Here is an 18,244-nt window from a genome sequence, read left to right as displayed (position 1 = left end):
CCCGACGAATGTGCCCATACCAGCCGAGAGAGGGTCCGCTCGGCCACAACCAGTCCCCTTAGAAAGAAGAGGACCAGGGAATAGAGCCGAGGGACCAAGCCAGGGAGAAGAAGTCGCTTCCATAAACGTGACTGAAGTCCAGAGAATGATTGATTCGGCCCTAAAAAAAAGGGCCGAAGTTTCCAAAATTCATTCACCCGTACCCAGCTTATGTGGAAAGGTTTGAATACCCACGAGGATTTAAGATCCCCGATTTCAGCCTCTTCGCCGGGGAATCATCATTATCCTCACTAGAACATGTGGCTCGGTTCACAGCGCAGTGTGGGGACATCAATAGTGATTTTTACAAACTACGACTGTTTAACTTTTCACTGACAGGCTCAGCTTTCGCCTGGTACATTAATCTTCCACCCAACTCCGTGCAGAGTTGGGAAGAGTTGGTCGAAAAGTTCCATGAACAATTTTATCGGCCAGGGATGGAGATGTCCGTATCATCCTTGGCCAGGATGGCTCAAGCATCTGATGAATCTCCAATGGAATACCTAACAAGGTTTAAATCGGCCAGGAATTGGTGCCGAGTGCCACTCCCCGAAGTAGAATTCGTCAGGATCGCCCTCAACGGATTAGACGTGGAATACAAAAAGAAGTTTCTGGGGGCAAATATTCGAGATATGTACGAACTTGCTCAACACGTCGAACAATATGAGTATCTGCTTCGAGAAGAGAAGATATCAAAGTCACCATCCCGGGGGACGTTGTATAAGAACCCCACGGTGAGCTATGCATCGGCCGAAAGTGAAGACCCTCAGTACGCTAGTGTGGATGCAGCCGAGATAATAATAGACAAACCCTATGTTTGCAAGGCTTTGGCGCAAGTAAATACCAAAGACGCCAAAACACGTTTGACCGCCGAGGAAACGGCTAAGTCATCAAAAGTATACACTTTTGATATCACCAAAGCTGACGCAATTTTCGATCAATTATTGGCAGCAAAAATCATCAAGCTTCGGCCGGGGCATACCATCCCTAAGGCCGATGAATTAAAAGGAAAGATATACTGCAAATATCATAATTCTAATAAGCATGCAACCAATAATTGTGTTGTGTTCCGGGGCACAATTCAAAGCTGGATTGAAAAAGGAAAGTTGAAATTTCCGGAAAAGATGGCGGTCGACGTTAATCCTTTCCCTTCAACAACGATTGGTATGGTGGATGCTCACCTTCCCAAAAACAAAGGGAAGGCCGAATATGTCCCGGTGCAGCATATCCGTCGACAAAATGGTCAAACAAGACTAAAGCTTGATATCTTTTCAAATGCACCACCAACGGAACAATCGGCGCAACCCGCCGATGAGTCGATGACAAGGTCAAAATCCGACGGAACTTGTGGATCAAAGGTGTTATGTGACCATTGTAAAACACCAGTCGAACCTGGGAAGAAATCTTCAACACCACCCATGGCCCCTACAACATCATCAAAGGGATTAGGTCCACGACGTCAAGTGTTTGAACGACTCGGCCCACAAGTACAGCCGAAAGACCAGACCTCGGTCAGGCGGCGTCTTGATTTCGACGCACCTTTCTATAATGAGGATTATTACTCGCGCAATGCCAACAGTTCGGGATTACCAGCCGATCGCAAAACTTTCAAACCACCAAGGACATCAGATCAACGCTGGTACAGTTACAATTCTCCGACTGGTTTGTATACGGCACTGTCCAAATCCCAAAAACGTCGTCGTCAACGGATAGATTGCATGGCTCGGCGACGAGAAGCGCAGGCCAGCCCGGCCAATCAATGGCAACCAAAAAAGGCCGTGGAAGATAGTAGCGAACGGCCAACCCCGACTATCATGACCGAGTTAGCCAAAGGGAAGAAAGTAGCGGATGCTGATTTCGAAACCACCATTGAGGAGGCTGAGAAACGTATTAAGATCCTTCTCCGGCCTGGGGAAACGAGAGCTCGTCTAGAGTACTTTACACAAGAGGCCGAAAGGAAACTTTCTCCATCACCACTACGCGAGCCGTTTATCAAAATACGGCGCAACTTACACCCTCAATTCCTCGGTGCATCCATGGAATACATGCGAGAATTCCATAAGAAATACTCCGCAAATGACTTATACGGACTCCCCAAGGCATGTCAGGAAGCCCTCGACTTAGCGCTAACTTGCCCTGATGCCGAGCAAATTATCCAGAAAACTTCTGACCCGGCCATTAAGGCTAGGTTTCAACATATACGGGAGGCTCGGGTCCTTGGTTTTGAGGTCGATCCTTATACAGATATCGACGCCGCCGAATTACCCTTTTCGCTCGAAGACCTTCAGCATTTACGCTATCATTTCGAAGTCTTCTCGGCCGTATCGCTTTTCGGCCTCACGGCCGACGAGGAAAAACGGATAGCACGATTGGATACTTATCTGGACACGAGGAACGCCCGTATTGCATATGAAGAACGAGCCCGTGTAACAAAGGACCAACGTAAATCTTCGGCAGTCCACATCGTCGAAGGAAATGGCTCACCCGCACTCAATTTGGTTCCCACGTCTCAGATACCGGCTCTTACTGAGGAACTCAAAAGTTTGATCGAGGATTTTCCGACGACTGCTACAGAAGATAGTTCTCCGGAAGATGACGACCATGACCCAATGGGCCCTTCGGTCCTCGAACAGATGGAGATTAGTATGGTACACGTTTTACCAGCTGAATTCCAACCGAGTATCCACCAGTCAAGTTTCTTGGACGGGGACGTAGTTGCCGAAGAAGCCACACAGGTAGACTTCGTCGCAAACGACGACGACCGAGAAAACCAAAGTGGAGATAACCTCAAGGCAGCTTTGGCCGAGCTATTTCCCCGCTCCTCCTCGGTTAATCTCCAACACCTGAAGCCGTTGTACGTCACGGCTCACATCGAAGGATTTCCCATTTCTAAAGTATTTGTCGACTGTGGAGCCACAGTCAACATTATGCCAATATCCGTCATGAAGGCTTTACGCCGTTCTGATAATGAACTCATTCCGTCAGGGATCACTATGAGCAGCTTTGTTGGTGACAAATCTCAGACCAAAGGGGTGCTCCCGTTGGAAGTTAGCATTGCCGGTCGTCAACACATGACGGCATTCTTTGTCATTGATTCCAAAACGGATTATAACGCATTACTTGGCCGCGACTGGATCCACCAAACCAGTTGCATTCCTTCATCACTATACCAAGTCCTCATCTTTTGGGATGGCAAATCGGTCGTAGTCCACCCGGCCGATAACCAACCATTTGAAACCAACATGATTCAGGCTCGCTATTATGATGATCACGTCGGCTACATCACCCTCCAAGGCCTTAACGAGGACGGACGGCCGACGAGAATTTCAGTACAAAAAGTGATTGAGGTCGGCGCCGAGACTGTCCAACAGGATTCGGCGAGACTTGGCTTGGCGAACTTGGTTATCAATACCGATGATTGAGCACACCACACAAGAACGGCGTCAGGCTGCGGTTTCATCTACAATGGAACGTCTGCTGGCCCATTGGTACGCCATTACCAAGCAACCACATTCTGGCGTCAATTTAATCGAATTTCTGGCCGAAGCAGATAACGGCCCCGTTCTATCTTTCGATAAAGTTCAGGCTGCGCCGGCCGAACTCGAAGACCATCGACCTCAAGTCAAGGACCCGTTAGAGGAAGTGAACGTCGGAACGGCCGAGGATCCTCGAACATTGTTTATTAGTGCGTTACTCCCCTCGTCCATGAAGGACGAACTCCGTAAACTACTCCACGAATTTAAAGATTGCTTCGCGTGGAGTTATCATGAGATGCCAGGCCTCGACCGAAACCTTGTAGAGCATGAGCTACGCATCAAGGAGGGGTGTAAGCCTTTTCGACAGCCTCCTCGCCGATTTTCAAACGAAGTGCAACTCGGCATTAAGGAAGAATTAGTTCGGCTTCTAAAGGTCGGGTTTATTAGGACCGCTCGGTATGTCGAATGGTTGGCCAATATCGTCCCCGTATTAAAGAAAAACGGTGCCCTTCGCATTTGCATCGATTTCCGTAATCTAAATCTGGCTACTCCCAAGGATGAATATACGATGCCGATCTCAGATTTATTAATTGATGCCGCAGCTAATCATGAACTGCTATCTTTTATGGACGGTCATGCGGGTTATAACCAGATTTTCATCGCCAAAGCTGACGTCCACAAGACGGCTTTCCGTTGCCCGGGGGTACTTGGTACTTACGAATGGGTAGTCATGCCTTTCGGCCTCAAGAATGCTGGCGCCACATACCAAAGAGCCATGAATATGATCTTCCACGACTTAATCGGTACAATCGTCGAAGTTTATATCGATGATGTGGTCGTAAAATCCAGACGTCGTCAAACACACCTGGACCACCTGAGGCAAGCATTCCTTCGCATGCGCAAAAACAACCTCAAGATGAACCCGGCCAAGTGTGCTTTCGGTGTTTCGGCCGGTAATTTCTTAGGATTTTTGGTGCACCATCGCGGCATCGAGGTCGACGAAAATAAAGCCCGCGCCATCATTAGCGCCCCACCGCCGACGACAAAGAAACAGCTTCAGTCGTTACTCGGGCAGATCAATTTCCTCCGTCGTTTCATCGCCAATTCGGCCGGTAAAATGAAAGCATTCTCTACACTCCTTAAACTGAAGGAGACCGACCAATTTGAATGGCGCGAAGAGCATCAAGCTGCATTTACACAAATCAAGGTGGCCCTTTCCACCCCACCTGTGCTCGTTCCACCTTGTCGTAACAAACCCCTTAAATTGTACATTTCGGCAGCTTTTGAATCCATTGGGTGCCTACTCGCACAAGATAACAACGTCGGCCGCGAACAAGCTATCTTTTACCTTAGCCGAAACCTGAATTCACCAGAACTTAATTATTCCCCTGTCGAAAAACTCTGCTTAGCGTTGTTTTTCGCCGCATCCAAGCTTCGGCATTACATGCTCCCCACAGTTACGCAGGTCATCGCCCAAACCGACGTAATTCGTTACATGCTGACTCGGCCTATGGTCAAAGGCCGAATTGGGAAATGGACACTCGCCTTATCCGAGTTCAGCCTTCAGTATGTACCCCAAAAGGCCGTCAAGGGGCAAGCCCTCGCCGACTTCCTGGCACAACACCCATCCCCTTATGGTCTTGAGGGGGGCGAGGTCGACATCGGTTTCGTCACCACACGCGATAACCATTGGACTATGCATTTTGATGGTTCCAGTACTTCGACCTCGGCAGGTGTCGGCATCGCAATTCAGCCGCCTGACCACTACCGATGGTGTTTTTCTCTCAAGTTAGATTTCAGCTGCACCAATAACCAGGCCGAATATGAAGCCCTCATTATCGGCCTCCATGTTTTACACGATCTGCGGGCCTCCCGCGTTCTCGTCCTTGGAGATTCCGAACTTGTGATTAACCAACTGAACGGCGTGTTTCGTTGCATGAGTTGTACTTTAGCTCCCTATCACATGGTCGCCACTTACCTGGCCGAGTCGTTCGACCAAATCACATTTGAACACATTTCACGTATCCACAATACTGACGCCGACGAACTCGCCCAGATCGCCTCTGGAGCACAACTCATGGGGGGCAAACTAAGTCGAATTATGGAAATTGCGAACACAGGTCAACGCTCGTACCCCGTTTTGATTAATCAGCAAACTCTCCAACGCACGCACGTAATACGTACAAGGGTGATGTCGCTCCCATCCATGTTAGAACGAGGAGATCCCATAGAAGTATGCGCCGTCGAAGTAGAGCCGGATGATTGGAGAAAGACGATGTTACGGTACCTCAATAACCCCAATGGGAAACACGACCGAAGAACGAAGATGCTCGCGACGAATTACGTGTCATATCAAAATGAATTATATCGCAAGGGCGAAGATGGTTTACTACTATTGTGCCTCGGCCCACACGAGGCTGCCCAAGTAATGGCCGAGGTACATGAAGGAATTTGCGCAGCGCACCAATCTGGACGAAAGATGCGTTGGTTGCTCCGACGACACGGTTATTTTTGGCCCAATATATTAAAGGATTGCATCGAATATGCGCGGAGATGCGTATCATGCCAGATTCATGGACCCGTTCAGAGAGCCCCGGCCGAATTGCTACACTCGGTTACTAAACCATGGCCGTTCAGGGGTTGGGCAATGGATGTAATTGGCAAAATTACGCCATCATCGGGGGCAGCGAAACACGCATGGATAATTGTAGCAACTGACTATTTCACTAAGTGGGTCGAGGCAAGGTCATACGCCGAATTAACGGCTAAAGAAGTATGCAACTTCGTAGAGGAGAATATTGTGACCGGATTCGGCGTACCAGAAACGATCATAACTGATAATGGCACTGTATTTACGGCCGATAGGTTTAGGGAATACGCGGCAAGATTGAATATCCGACTCGAGCAATCTACGCCGTACTACCCACAGGCAAACGGACAAGCCGAGGCAAGCAACAAAGTGTTGATCGGCATCCTTGAAAAAATGGTAAAAGAGAAACCTGGTTTGTGGCATTTGAAGTTAAGTGAAGCATTATGGGCATACCGAACTTCACCTCGGTCGGCCACTGGAACCACTCCTTACGCGTTAACCTATGGACACGACGCCGTGTTACCGGTCGAATTGAGTATAAGTTCGTTGCGAGTAATCGAGCAGAGTGATTTATACAGTATTGAATATAGTCAAGCGATGCGACAAGAATTAGAAGACTTAGAAGAAAGTCGAATCGATGCAGTTAACTTGTTAATAGCACAAAAGAAAATCGCCGAGCGAGCGTATAATCAGCGTGTAAGACAAAAAACGTTTGGCGAAGGAGAATTGGTTTGGCAAACTGTGTTGCCTGTTGGGATTAAAGACCCCAGATTTGGTAAGTGGTCGCCAAATTGGGAAGGACCATTCATCGTTCACAAAGTCCTCGGCAAGGGAGCATATCATTTAAGAGATCGGACGGGTTCAGTTCATAAGTTGCCGATTAATGGAAAGTTTTTAAAGAAGTACTATCCAATTACATGGGAAATGCAGGAGTAAGGCCATTGTATTAATAACAAAGCAACCATTGTATTAAGAGCAAAACGACCATTGTATTAATAGCAAAAATCTTTACAAGAACAAATACAAATACAATGGTGAAGTCCTAAGGGGTCGAGGGGAGGAAAGTCTCAAGGGCAGCCTTCAGCTCCAGCCACTTCGCTTCGCTCAAAATTATCTCAGCCTGCCGTGTCTTCTTGTTACACTGCAGTTGCTGGATACGCCGTGCACCGGCAGCGAAGGCCGTCAGCCGACCTTTGTTGGCCTCAAAGTCTTTCTCCAGGTCAGAAGCAGCATCCGACTTTTGCCGTCGAAGGTCAGAGATTTGACGTTGAAGGTCAGAAATCTGACGATCAAACTCGGTCAGCTTGGCTTTCTTCGCCTTGATCGCCTTCATCTCTACTCGACCAGCCTCATGCGCGACCTTGGCCACCTTCAAATCGTCCTCGGCTTGTAAGGCTCGCTCGAAGATGAGAAAGTGTTGCCGAGTCCGCTCCAGGAGATCGGTAAAGAATGAGATACCCTCCGGGCTCAGGTGACCGCCACTGGCGAGGTCATTGAGACACTCTCCAACAGAATCAAGGCCCTTGCACCGGAGAGCTTGGGAGGCAGTCAGAGACAAGACTTCGTGCAGCTTCACGAAGACTTCGGCTGGCGTGGCTCCCGCCGATTCGGCCGGAGCTGCAGAGGAGCCGGCCTCACCTGTCGTGCTCTGAAGAAGAGCGTCAAGCTCCACTTCCCACGACGGCTGCACGTAAAAGGAAAACTTTGAGAAAGAAAGAAGACGTCGTGATATAATGCATAAAAAAAAGGGGAAGTGTTTTAGACCTGCCGAGAGGAGACTTCGGCCATGCCCTCTGGGTCATTGCTCGAACCCAGGGAACTTAATGGCCGAGCCCAGTGCCTTAGACCGCTACGCAATTCACGCGGCCGATGGAGGTCATCTACATTAGATGGCCACGATGGCGGCCATGAAATATAGACAGCGCCCCTCGGCGCATAAAATTGCCGGTGATATGAATGTTCGGGCACCTGACATTTAATAATCTTTTAAAAACATGTGCCACACAAAAAAAATCAGCACAATAAAAAGCGAGACTCACGAAGGCCGAAGAGACTTCCTGTGGAGGAATGGGGGGATCTTCATCCTGCGGATGGATCGGCGATTCGGCCGTAGCCTCAGGATCGGCCATCGGTCTCTTGCCACGATCCGCCGCAGGAGAACGCGGTCGAACAGTCACCTCGACAACCGGAGGAGGATGGACGGGAGGAGAGCTAACTGGTCGACGACGGTGCTGCAGCGGGACCTCGTCGCTCTCGCTCTCGACATCCTGAACAAAAAGAGAATATTTAGCGTTACGACCAGAAACCTAAAGAAGCAAGTGCAAGCAGAATTATACCTCCAAAACGACCGTTGGAGACAAGGGTGCTTCGGCAGGCGCAGTCGACTTCCCCACCTCAGGTATCACGACCGGCTCCGAAGCTGGAGCAGGTGCGACGATTGGATCGGCCGGGGAGACGGCTGTAGGATTCGGGGTTGGAGATGCCGGGGTAGCCGGCACAGTTGGAGAGCCGGCAGGAGCAGGCGTCCCAGTAGTGTCACTGGGGACGACATGAATTTCCCGGTCGCCCTTCTTCGCCAACTTCTTGACGCGTTTAGAAGGGCGAGGGGTCTTTTCCGCCGGCTCAGTCTCTTGGTGGGGGCGTTTGGCAGGGACCGACCGCTTGGTGACAAGGGTCCCCTTCTTGGGCACCAGCTTCTTCGTCCTTGCCACCGCGGTGACCACCTCGACAGTTTTCGACCCGCGACCCCCTGAAATAGCAAAGCAATTAGTAAACAAAGACAAGTGAGTTTTTCTGAACTGGCAAAGCAATTAGTCAACAATATACCTTGGACCGACTCCTTAGGTTGAGTCGAGGGCACTGATCTGGGCCGGTCACCAAACGCTTTGCTCACCACGTCTTCGGCCGAGGCAACGAAGAAGTCGCCAGCGTACTCGTCCCACCAGTCCCCAAACGTATCGGTGCCCAAGGATTCCGGAACGGTTGGCCGAAGACGGAACTTCTTGCACCGCTCCTGAAACTCCTGCTTCATCGTCCGGCACTCCCTCTCGGAAGAACCAGAAAGACGTCCCCGGCTCAGGAGGGAACGAGAGACGATCAGGGGTACAGGGCAACCTTGGAGGTAGCCGAGCTGTCGGGCGACAAAGTGGGGCTGGTAGACCTCCCAACCGGCTCGGCGAGCGTCGCAACCAAGGGGAAGGTCGCGAGCCAGTACGATTGACCCCCAAGACTGACGAAGGCCCGCGTCCTCGGCCGAGGCCCAAGTTGCCGTCGGAAGCCCGATTGACGCAGGGTACTCCTGGCGCCGGCACACCAAAAACTCGTCGTCCGAAAGAACTTCGAGACTGAAAAAGTGCTTGAGGACCTCGTCAGCCCGGTGAGGAGGAGCCGGTCGAGAGGCAAGTTGGGGGCCGAGGGCGGCCGAGCGCTGGAAGGCGGGGACCTCAGGCCGAAGAGTGGAAAAATAGACCTGCAGCCAGAGTTGGAAAACCCAGAGGGGCCCATTCTGGTGCGGGTCAATCTTGTTGACAGTCGTCTCGGCCAAGCAACGAAAAAGGTTGGCGAGAATAGCCGGGCTAAGCGCCAGAGAGTGACCACTAGCCAGGGCCTGGGCCACTGGCATATTCTCGACCAAGCACTTGTTCGACCTGGTACAACAAATAAATTTGTTGTACCAATAGAAGAGGAAGGCTTCATGTTCTCCCTTCCTGAGACTCTCATCGCCTCGGCCGGCGAAATGGAGAATCAGAGTATTGTAGTTGAAGAAGTTCTTATGAAGCTTCTGAACTTCTTCTCTTGAAGGCTCCCGACCGCCTCGGCTGAGCGTTTCGACAGCCCGCTCGTCGAAAAGCGCCTTCAGGTCGAGGAGGGAGGGGCTTCCAGAAAGAGCGGCATCGATTGGGAGGCCGGATGGTGGAGTCCCAAGAATGGCCGAGATGTCGAGGATCGTAGGGCCGAGGGGTCCAAATGGAAGGACCATGGTGTTGGTGGCCGAACACCATAGGGTCAAGGCCGCCATAAGCAGCTCTTTGTCCATGGCAATCTCCATGGTCGAGAGCAGGATGGCATCATAGATGCCGAGGGCTTTCCACTCCTCGCCGAAGAATGATCTCATTCGATCCACCCAGGCGGCCCAGGCTGTGGTGGTCGAGGGCCAAGCTCCTTGAGGCCGAGTCAAGCACTATTTGGACCAGTCGACCCCTTGAAGCAGGGGTGCTAGGCACTGCTCCTTGAGAAGGGTGGTGATGGACATCGGCACGGCATCTCTGAAAAGGGGGCCCAGAATCTGATGAGTCGTGGCCATGTCATTTTCGAAGCGTAGGGTTTTGATTGCGCTCCGATCGATGAAGTCTTTGCACTTGTTGATTTCGTCGGAAAGTTTTGAGATAAAGGAGGCCATTGGAAGAAAAAGAAATTGCAGAAAGGAAAACTGGGAAGAAATCGCAGAAGGAAGAACTGGGAAGTTTGATTGGGACAAACAAGAATGAGGAAATTGAAATTTTAGAATTTCTGAAAGCGTAAAAGGCGAATGGCAGAAATATGGGTATTTATAGGCTTTTCAGGATGAATATCAAACGTCTGGGATTCAAAAAAGCACTGGTTCAAATTGGGGGGAAATTTAACCGGGAAGGGCTCAATCATTTCGGATATTTTGGGAACCTGCGAAGAGGGGATCGAGGAGTCGAAAATCCAGGACGCACGATTGCGTGCGACGCCAGTTTTAAGGCATTAATGAGGATGGGACGTTCCGGTTAGCGCACGGTTTCGAGGCCCATGATTGAAAGTTTTAAGAGCGGCGGAGAATCGACACGTGGCCACGGTTTGGGAGCAACGAGGAAAGTGCAATCATGCCTCATAAATGCGCAGGAATAACGGTCATTAAGTAAAGTTCAAAAAAGGCAGTAAACGTTTTCGCTTCTTCAAGGTCGAGGCCCGACCAAGAGTTAACAGTCGGCGACCTCAGAAGTAAGGGGGCAATGTTTGGGCCCGAAATATTATTGCTGGGTCGAGCAGCAGGATGTGCTCGGCCCAAGGAGATGATAAATACTATGGGCCGAATAAATAAGGCCCGGGCCAGCTGGCAGGGTTGGCCAAATCCCATCAGAAGTAGTCCAGATAAATAGAAAGGTCGAGGAAGTCCCGGTGCAACTAGGATTCTCGACCAGCAAGGAATGAAGTCCAGAAAAGAAGGAAAATTCAGAATCCCAGTAGGAGTAGGTTTGTTCGAAGAAGAAGCGGAATGGGACAAGGACTCCCAATCCAAATCGGAGTCGGTTTCAAGGAATGGGACACTATAAATACAAGAAATCATGCAAGCAGAGAAGACCTTCAAATCAGCATACAATTGCCCTGCGCAAAACCTCTCAACATCTTGAGATTTTTCCTTTTCTTTTTCTGCCGACACACCTTCAGTTTGGATAAACAGCACTGTGGAAGCGCCCGGCGAGCACCTTCAGTTTGGATAAACAGCACTGCTGCCGCAGAATCAGCCGACCGAGAAGCATCTTCAGTTTGGATAAACAGCACTGCGTCGAGGTCGACCGATTATCTATCCAAGTCTCGGTCGAGAAAGGTTTTCGAACCTTTGTTGGCAGAGGTCACCTTGCTAAGCTTTCTCGGCATAGTTAGGTGTTACGAATCACATTGCTCGGCGTACTGGTCGCCGAGTGGTTTTATGATTGGATACTCACAGGTGAGTTTCAGGGTTCGGCATTCCGACGGCCGAACTACGTTTACCATCAAGACATATATCACGTTCGAGTACCTGTGCCCATACACCTTGGTCTCGATTCGACGTGCTTATACTCTCACGAATATAATCATAGTGACCGAATCGGGCTCGGACGATTTGTGAACTCCGCAGAATTAGCAGCCTTGTCTTCAGGCTGTAGAACCCAGAGACCGAGAGTGTTCCTTCCTCGGTCGCAATCGCAAGTTAAAGAAGTCAGCAACGCGCTCAAAGCTACATCAACAAATTTTACTCCTCGGCCAGGCTCGGCCGACGAGTTGGCACGCCCCGCATTCAACCGAAGGACGTAGTTAGCTTATTAGTTACTCGGCCTGCGCGCCACGTAGGTGTTGTAATTTTTAGGGTCAACAAGAAGGTACGAAAAGAAAATTGGGAAACTGGTCCTTGCAAGATGATATGTATAGTCTTGTCTATGTCTGCAAAAGAGCTTTTCGGAATTTCCAGGCGAAGTTATCAGGCTTTCTTTCCCACCGTCCTCAAGTTCATTTGCAGTTATTGTTTATAGTGCCAGTGCAATGTGCCGGAGTGACCTTGTGATGCCCGATGATCAAGACGATGAAAGTGACAGGCCAAGCGGTCAGACATGAAAACATAAATTGACAGAACTCATAACAGACAATCAAAGTAAGAGCAAAACGAATTGCAGTCAAGGTTTTTGGAGTTATTCCAAGGTAATCTATTGATGATCGACAAGCCGTGGATGGATGTGGTTAAATCTTTGGACTCGGCACATGTACACAAGCATGTTTCGGGACTTAATGTCGTGGGGTGACGAAGAACTGGAGGAGAAAATCAGGTTTGTGAATTCTTGCTCGAATAGTAACTTTTCGGCATGAACAATGGTTTTTCTTGAGCAATTTATTTTTTTTCTTTTTTCAAATAATCAAAACAATAGTCAGCTTCTTCTATTCTTTTCAATGGTGCAGCTGTTTTGCCATGACATACTTGTGATAAAGGCGTTTTAATTTTGTTTAGTAAGTTAAAAGCAGCTTTTAAGCAAATGGCTTTTTATCACAATGGTGGAAAAATGTTGAACTCTTGTATGATAACGTGAGTTCAAATCTCGTCGGTTGCTAATCTAACTTCTAACCTAACAAAATTTATTTATTGGGCAAAAAAAAGAAAAACAACTTTTAAAATTCTAGTACTAAGTTGGGTTCTCTCCTGTAAAGGTGAGAGGTCTGTTCTCTCTGTGAGAAATTTTCGCACCGTTTGTGTGTGGACTTTCCTTGATCCAACTCTCCTTCGGCCGTCGGCTCTAGGTGTGGCCAGGATCAGCGGCAGTCTCTTCTTTGTTTCCTTCCTTTTTTGTTTCTGTATACCCTGCTATTATTACAAATCCTCCATCTCGTTTACTTTTGTTTCACCTTGCAGTCCTAAACTCCGATCTTCACCTTGTTTCTGTTCCAATCTTCCATTTACCTGTCCTTAATTCCCTTCTTCCATGTTTCTGTCAACTGATTTCCTTCCACTTCTCCTAATTCTTTCCGCTTCGTTTCTGCTTCAGTGTCCATTTCTTAGCTTTTCACATCCAACCAAATCGCTCAATCTCCCATGTTTTCACACCAATCTTAATTTGATACATCTCTTCACTGCGCTTTGACGCGGATTTCCCGAATGGTGTGTAGAGCTCCGGCTATGATGTTTACACCACCACCGTCCGTTTGTGTGCCTTTATCGGCTTCTTTTGTATGGTAGCAGCGGTTGTTTGGTGATGTTTCAAGGATGGTGGAGCTCTGTGCCTTCGCCTTTGTTTGGTCAGAATTTAGGCTGCCGTGTGGTGGAGGACCTCTGGTGGCATGGTGATGGTAGGGATGTAAATTACTTGAGTTTTTTTTGTTTATTTGGTTGTGTGTTGGGCCCTTTGCTGGCTTCAGTCACACTTTTTTAAGTTTGAGGGTCTACTTTTTATTTTTGTGCTTAATTTGATGTATCTGATAGCTGGTTTGGTATTAAGTTTAATACCAACTTATTAACTAAAAATGATATTGTAATTTCTTTTCATTTCTCTTTAACTTCTCTGCATAACATATGCAGCAGTTACGAGTTATCAATCGAAAGCAAATCAATTTTCTTTCTTTTGCTGATTTAACTAACCGTATTGATTTTCAAGCAATACTCCAATTCCTTTGGAGCTCACTTTTGAGCTGTGCAAGTTGATTTTCAGGCAGGACCACACTCAGTAATCGACCGACGTTATGAGTACTTGCAGGAAGCACCAAAACCAGCCCTTCATCACCAACCCCACTAACACCATAATTTGCATAAACTGGTTTTTGTCCCTTCAATTCAAGCCTATAAATCTCTGCCTCTTCCAAGTTCATGAATGTAAGTTTTGCTCCGTAAGCTATGAAGTCCGAATTAATCCCGCCCTCCTCCCTCCCTGTCATCTCCTCAATTGCACCATTCTCTTCTGCCCTTTTGTTCACAATCAGCTCTACCAAATCTGACACTTCAGCTTCTGCGACCAAGAAATTTGCTTCAACTGTGCTCCACACCATGTCATTAGTCCGAATTTCGAATTCCCCTTTGTGCGCATTTTTGGTACAAATTGTCACTCTTGTTATCTGCTCCGAGCTTTCCTTGATCTTTGACAAGGTTTTCCATATGATAGCAGAAAGAACTTCAAAAGGTGAGGAGACTTTTGCCGATTGGTTGCTTGGAGGACAATAAATGTTTGAGAGCAAATGATCAAGTTTCTCAGCAGAAACATGAAAAATGTGTTTCCTCATCTTGTAATTGTTGGGTGTCACCCAGTAATCACCTACTGGATCAACCCTTTTCAGAGAAAATGGTGTTTTGGGAACCGAAGAAAGTGATGGGAATTCACGTTTTCCGGGAGGTGGCACGTGGAGGAGCTTCCGCGACACGTGACCGGCCATGATCTTCCCCCACATGTTCATGAAGGCGGAGGCAGAAAATGCATCTCCAAGGACGTTAGCCCAGCTGAGTCCCACTGCCATTCCTCCACATTTGAACCAAGTGAACTGCTTGCAAATTACCACATGAAAAAACGACCATGTAAATATGTGCAAAGAGGATTCATTTGTTCCTAATTAGTCTAAAGTCCAGACCCTTTCCCTGCAGATCATCTAATCAATATGGTTGAAAATAACAAAACTTGTGTAATCAGGTCTCTGTCAAAAGTTCCACGTAGCGATTGTGATTTACGCCTATTTCTGGCATGCACTTATCACACATACACAATTAGATAATTATGAAAAAAAGACGTGTATAACTCATATCATTGTAGCTACTAATTATACGTTACTTGTATATTATATGATTGTACTCCCAGCCTAAATGACAGATTCTCTCTTAAAACCACGACTCCACATCGTCATGACTTCAATCAATCACAATGAAGTGTTATGATTTATTTTTCCTTTGCTTCTCTCTCCTATTAGTTTCTACTAATTGCAACTGGAGTAGATGCTGATAGGTGCATTATTTACATATTTTGATAGGAATTATCCCTAAGTTTTGTTAAGGAATTGGTCTTAAAAGAACTTTATTACTTTCATTTTCTCAGTTTCAGCCAATCTGAGCACTTAGAACGTTTTTTGTGATAATTCGACTTTCCGGAGGAGTTTTGATGCAAGGCAATTGGAGAAGGAAGCTAAGAGGCTGAAGATCGTTGTGTCCAAATTTCATAATTTTTCCTGGAGCCATTTATTCCAGTTTTACAAATCAATCCCGCAGAAGTTGTTTTCCCGTCAGAATTGTGCAGCTGTGGGAGAATGAAGATTTGAAGGCTTTCCCGATTTTTCTTAGTGGCATGCGATATATATTTGGAAAGATAAGAGATAAAGCTACGTTTCCCATATTTTTACAGAATTTTCCAGAAGATAAATCAACCCCAAAACTGGCATGCAAGACAGATGACGTGTTCCCAAGCCAAGAAGGATTCTTTCCTAGTTTGTATCATTAATTGTTTAGGAGTTTGTTTTATTTAGAAGAGTTTCTCCCTGACCTTTTAGGGTTTTTCTAGTATAAATAAGGTCCCTAAGATCTCTCTACATACCCCCGCATCCCCGATACCATCACAACACTACACCATTCACCATCTCCATAATTCGCAAAGAAGAGCTTATAATTCACAAAGAAGAGCTTAGAGATGTGCTTTGCCATGTACTATGGGTTCTATCTTTATTTTATTTTTATTTCTATATGTAACTACGTTATTTTCTAAGGTTTATGATGAAGCCATGACATGAATATTTGCGAAATACTTTGTTAATTATTATCCGATTATATGCCATGTTATATTCTTAATCTTTGTGGGTATTTTATTCTAGATTCGGATTTCTAATAACTGATCACCTTTAGGAATTTTACATCTAGATATTTATATAAATCTATGAGGATGACCAATCAATTAGGTTTATTGGAAATAAGATTAAGAAGAGTAGACAAACTAGTGAGGATGACCAATATCAAGCTAGTCCTACTTGGTTGACATGATTCTTCTACACTTAATGGGTTTTTATTTGTTTAATTGTATGCGTAACCAATAGGATATAATAATCATGTAGAGATACTAGAGTTGATGCCTAACCACATATTAATTCATATCTTAGAAAGATGAACCTTTAACATTGGCATGGTAATTGGATAGTAGTTGGCTCTAGGAAAAGTAAATAGGATTGTTGTTGGTGGATTCATAACCTTAGACTTCCATTGTTCCTCAATTTCTTCTTGTGTCGTGTGTTTATTCTAATTAATTGTCTTTTCTTTTTCTTGTTAATTTTAGTCTTAATAAATTACTCAATTATTCAACTCAATCTATCCTTTGTTTGTTTAATTAAGTCTAATGTGATTAATCGGTTAAATTGGTGTTAAAGCAATTCATGTGGGATCGACCTCATATTTGCATATATTATTACAATCGATTCGTGCTTAAATTAATCTATTATTTAGGTTAGTTTAAATACGCGTCAGATGCCACTATAATTGTGCTTGAAAGAATGAATGAGAGATTTTCTCCTCTACACGCCAACTCCAGTTATGATTGAGTTGGCACCAACATCTAGAAATTTAGAAACACAAATATTTTTGCTGTATTGGATTTATACAATTTTTGTTGAATTAACAAATAGCATGCACATATACTGAAATACCAAGAACAAAGGATGAGCTAAAACAAGTACATCGTATGGTTATTACCTGTAAAAAGACCAAAGGAGAGTAACCAAGATCAGGACCAAGGGATTGATTATAAGCAAGACCATCAAAGAGAGAAGAGTCCTTCACAGCCCTGGCAAACCATTCATCAACTGTTTCTTCAGAACGCGCTTCTACAATTCTCACACCGCCGTCGTTACACTTGATGAACGGCCTGCCCGTTTCGGATCTCCGGATCCTCCCAGAGGCAGTGAAGTGGAGCTGCAGGAGCTCGAACATAGGTTTCTTCAAGTCATAAATTGTGAGCCCCTCAACTGCCTCGCTCTTGAAGAAGTAGACCCCTCTGATGTAGTGAAGCTTCATGGCCAAGTCCATGTTGGTGAGCTCATGGACCTTGTTTTCATCACTTGTCATTGTAGCTGGAACAACCGATGAGAGCCTCAAGCTGGTTGTTGAAACCATTGTGGAATTACAAAGTGGACTAGTTTAATGAAACCTCTTGAGAAGGAACTAGCTTGATAGGGAGAATATATATCGATATATATTGGTAGCATTTATTGTCAACTAATTTTGCAGCTGGATATGCTTTAACTTTTGGGCCATCTTCCCTTCGAGAACGATGTTCAGAGGGACCGTGACATGGCCATATAATTTTATTAATGGATATTACTTGCAATTTTTACGAAGATTGCACATATTCTATCCATTGCGAATAACCTATTTCACCGTATCTTTCATAATCTGAACCGTTTAATTTTTTTAGTCTTAGCTTTAAGGTCATCCCTATAAAAAACTTATTCGAATTGGTGATTGTTTGGTCATGTATGTGTATCAAATAAATGTATGGTTCATCATGAATATGTTACTTGGTTTCTCATAGTTGATTTTTCTGTACTTTTGGATGCACAAAATATCTCCAAGTCAATGGTTTTTTGTAGAGTTGATCTTCACATGAAGATTGAAAAACGGAACAATTCCGATTATAAAACTTATACAATGAAAGTACATTATACACAAGGGGGTGGGATATGTTCCTTACTTCCATAAATATCCAAGGATATGTCCTATATTAATCTACTTAAGAAAATGATTTTAACACAAGATTTTTTTTTTCTCGTACTCTTGTTTATTTTTGTCTATTGATCAGCGTTTGATTATTCAATCTAAATGCTAGAAATACACAAAGTTGTGGAGAGAGAGAGAAAAATAGTACAAAAAATAATTCCTTTCTTCTAGATGTCATGGTCCAAGGATTGTGGTTACTCG

At 46.1% G+C, this 18,244-nt stretch overlaps 1 protein-coding gene across 1 annotated transcript; it reads right to left on the bottom strand.

Annotated features, from left to right (window-relative positions):
- Window positions 1-13,837: 13,837 nt before the first annotated feature.
- LOC137716721 (protein ECERIFERUM 2) lies at window positions 13,838-17,491 on the bottom strand. Its single transcript, XM_068456103.2, has 2 exons — window positions 17,021-17,491; window positions 13,838-14,841 (listed from the first exon to the last, which is right to left on the bottom strand). The coding sequence occupies exons 1-2, from the start codon at window positions 17,438-17,440 to the stop codon at window positions 13,963-13,965; spliced, it is 1,299 nt and encodes a 432-aa protein (XP_068312204.2). The 5' UTR covers window positions 17,441-17,491; the 3' UTR covers window positions 13,838-13,962.
- Between the last annotated feature and the right edge of the window lie 753 nt (window positions 17,492-18,244).

The sequence above is a fragment of the Pyrus communis genome, chromosome 15 (genome assembly GCF_041283825.1).
Source record: "Pyrus communis isolate YQ-2024b chromosome 15, ASM4128382v1, whole genome shotgun sequence".
NCBI classification, from domain to species: Eukaryota; Viridiplantae; Streptophyta; class Magnoliopsida; order Rosales; family Rosaceae; genus Pyrus; species Pyrus communis.
Note: the sequence above shows the minus strand (reverse complement) of the source record. Positions and strands in the feature narration are given on the sequence as shown.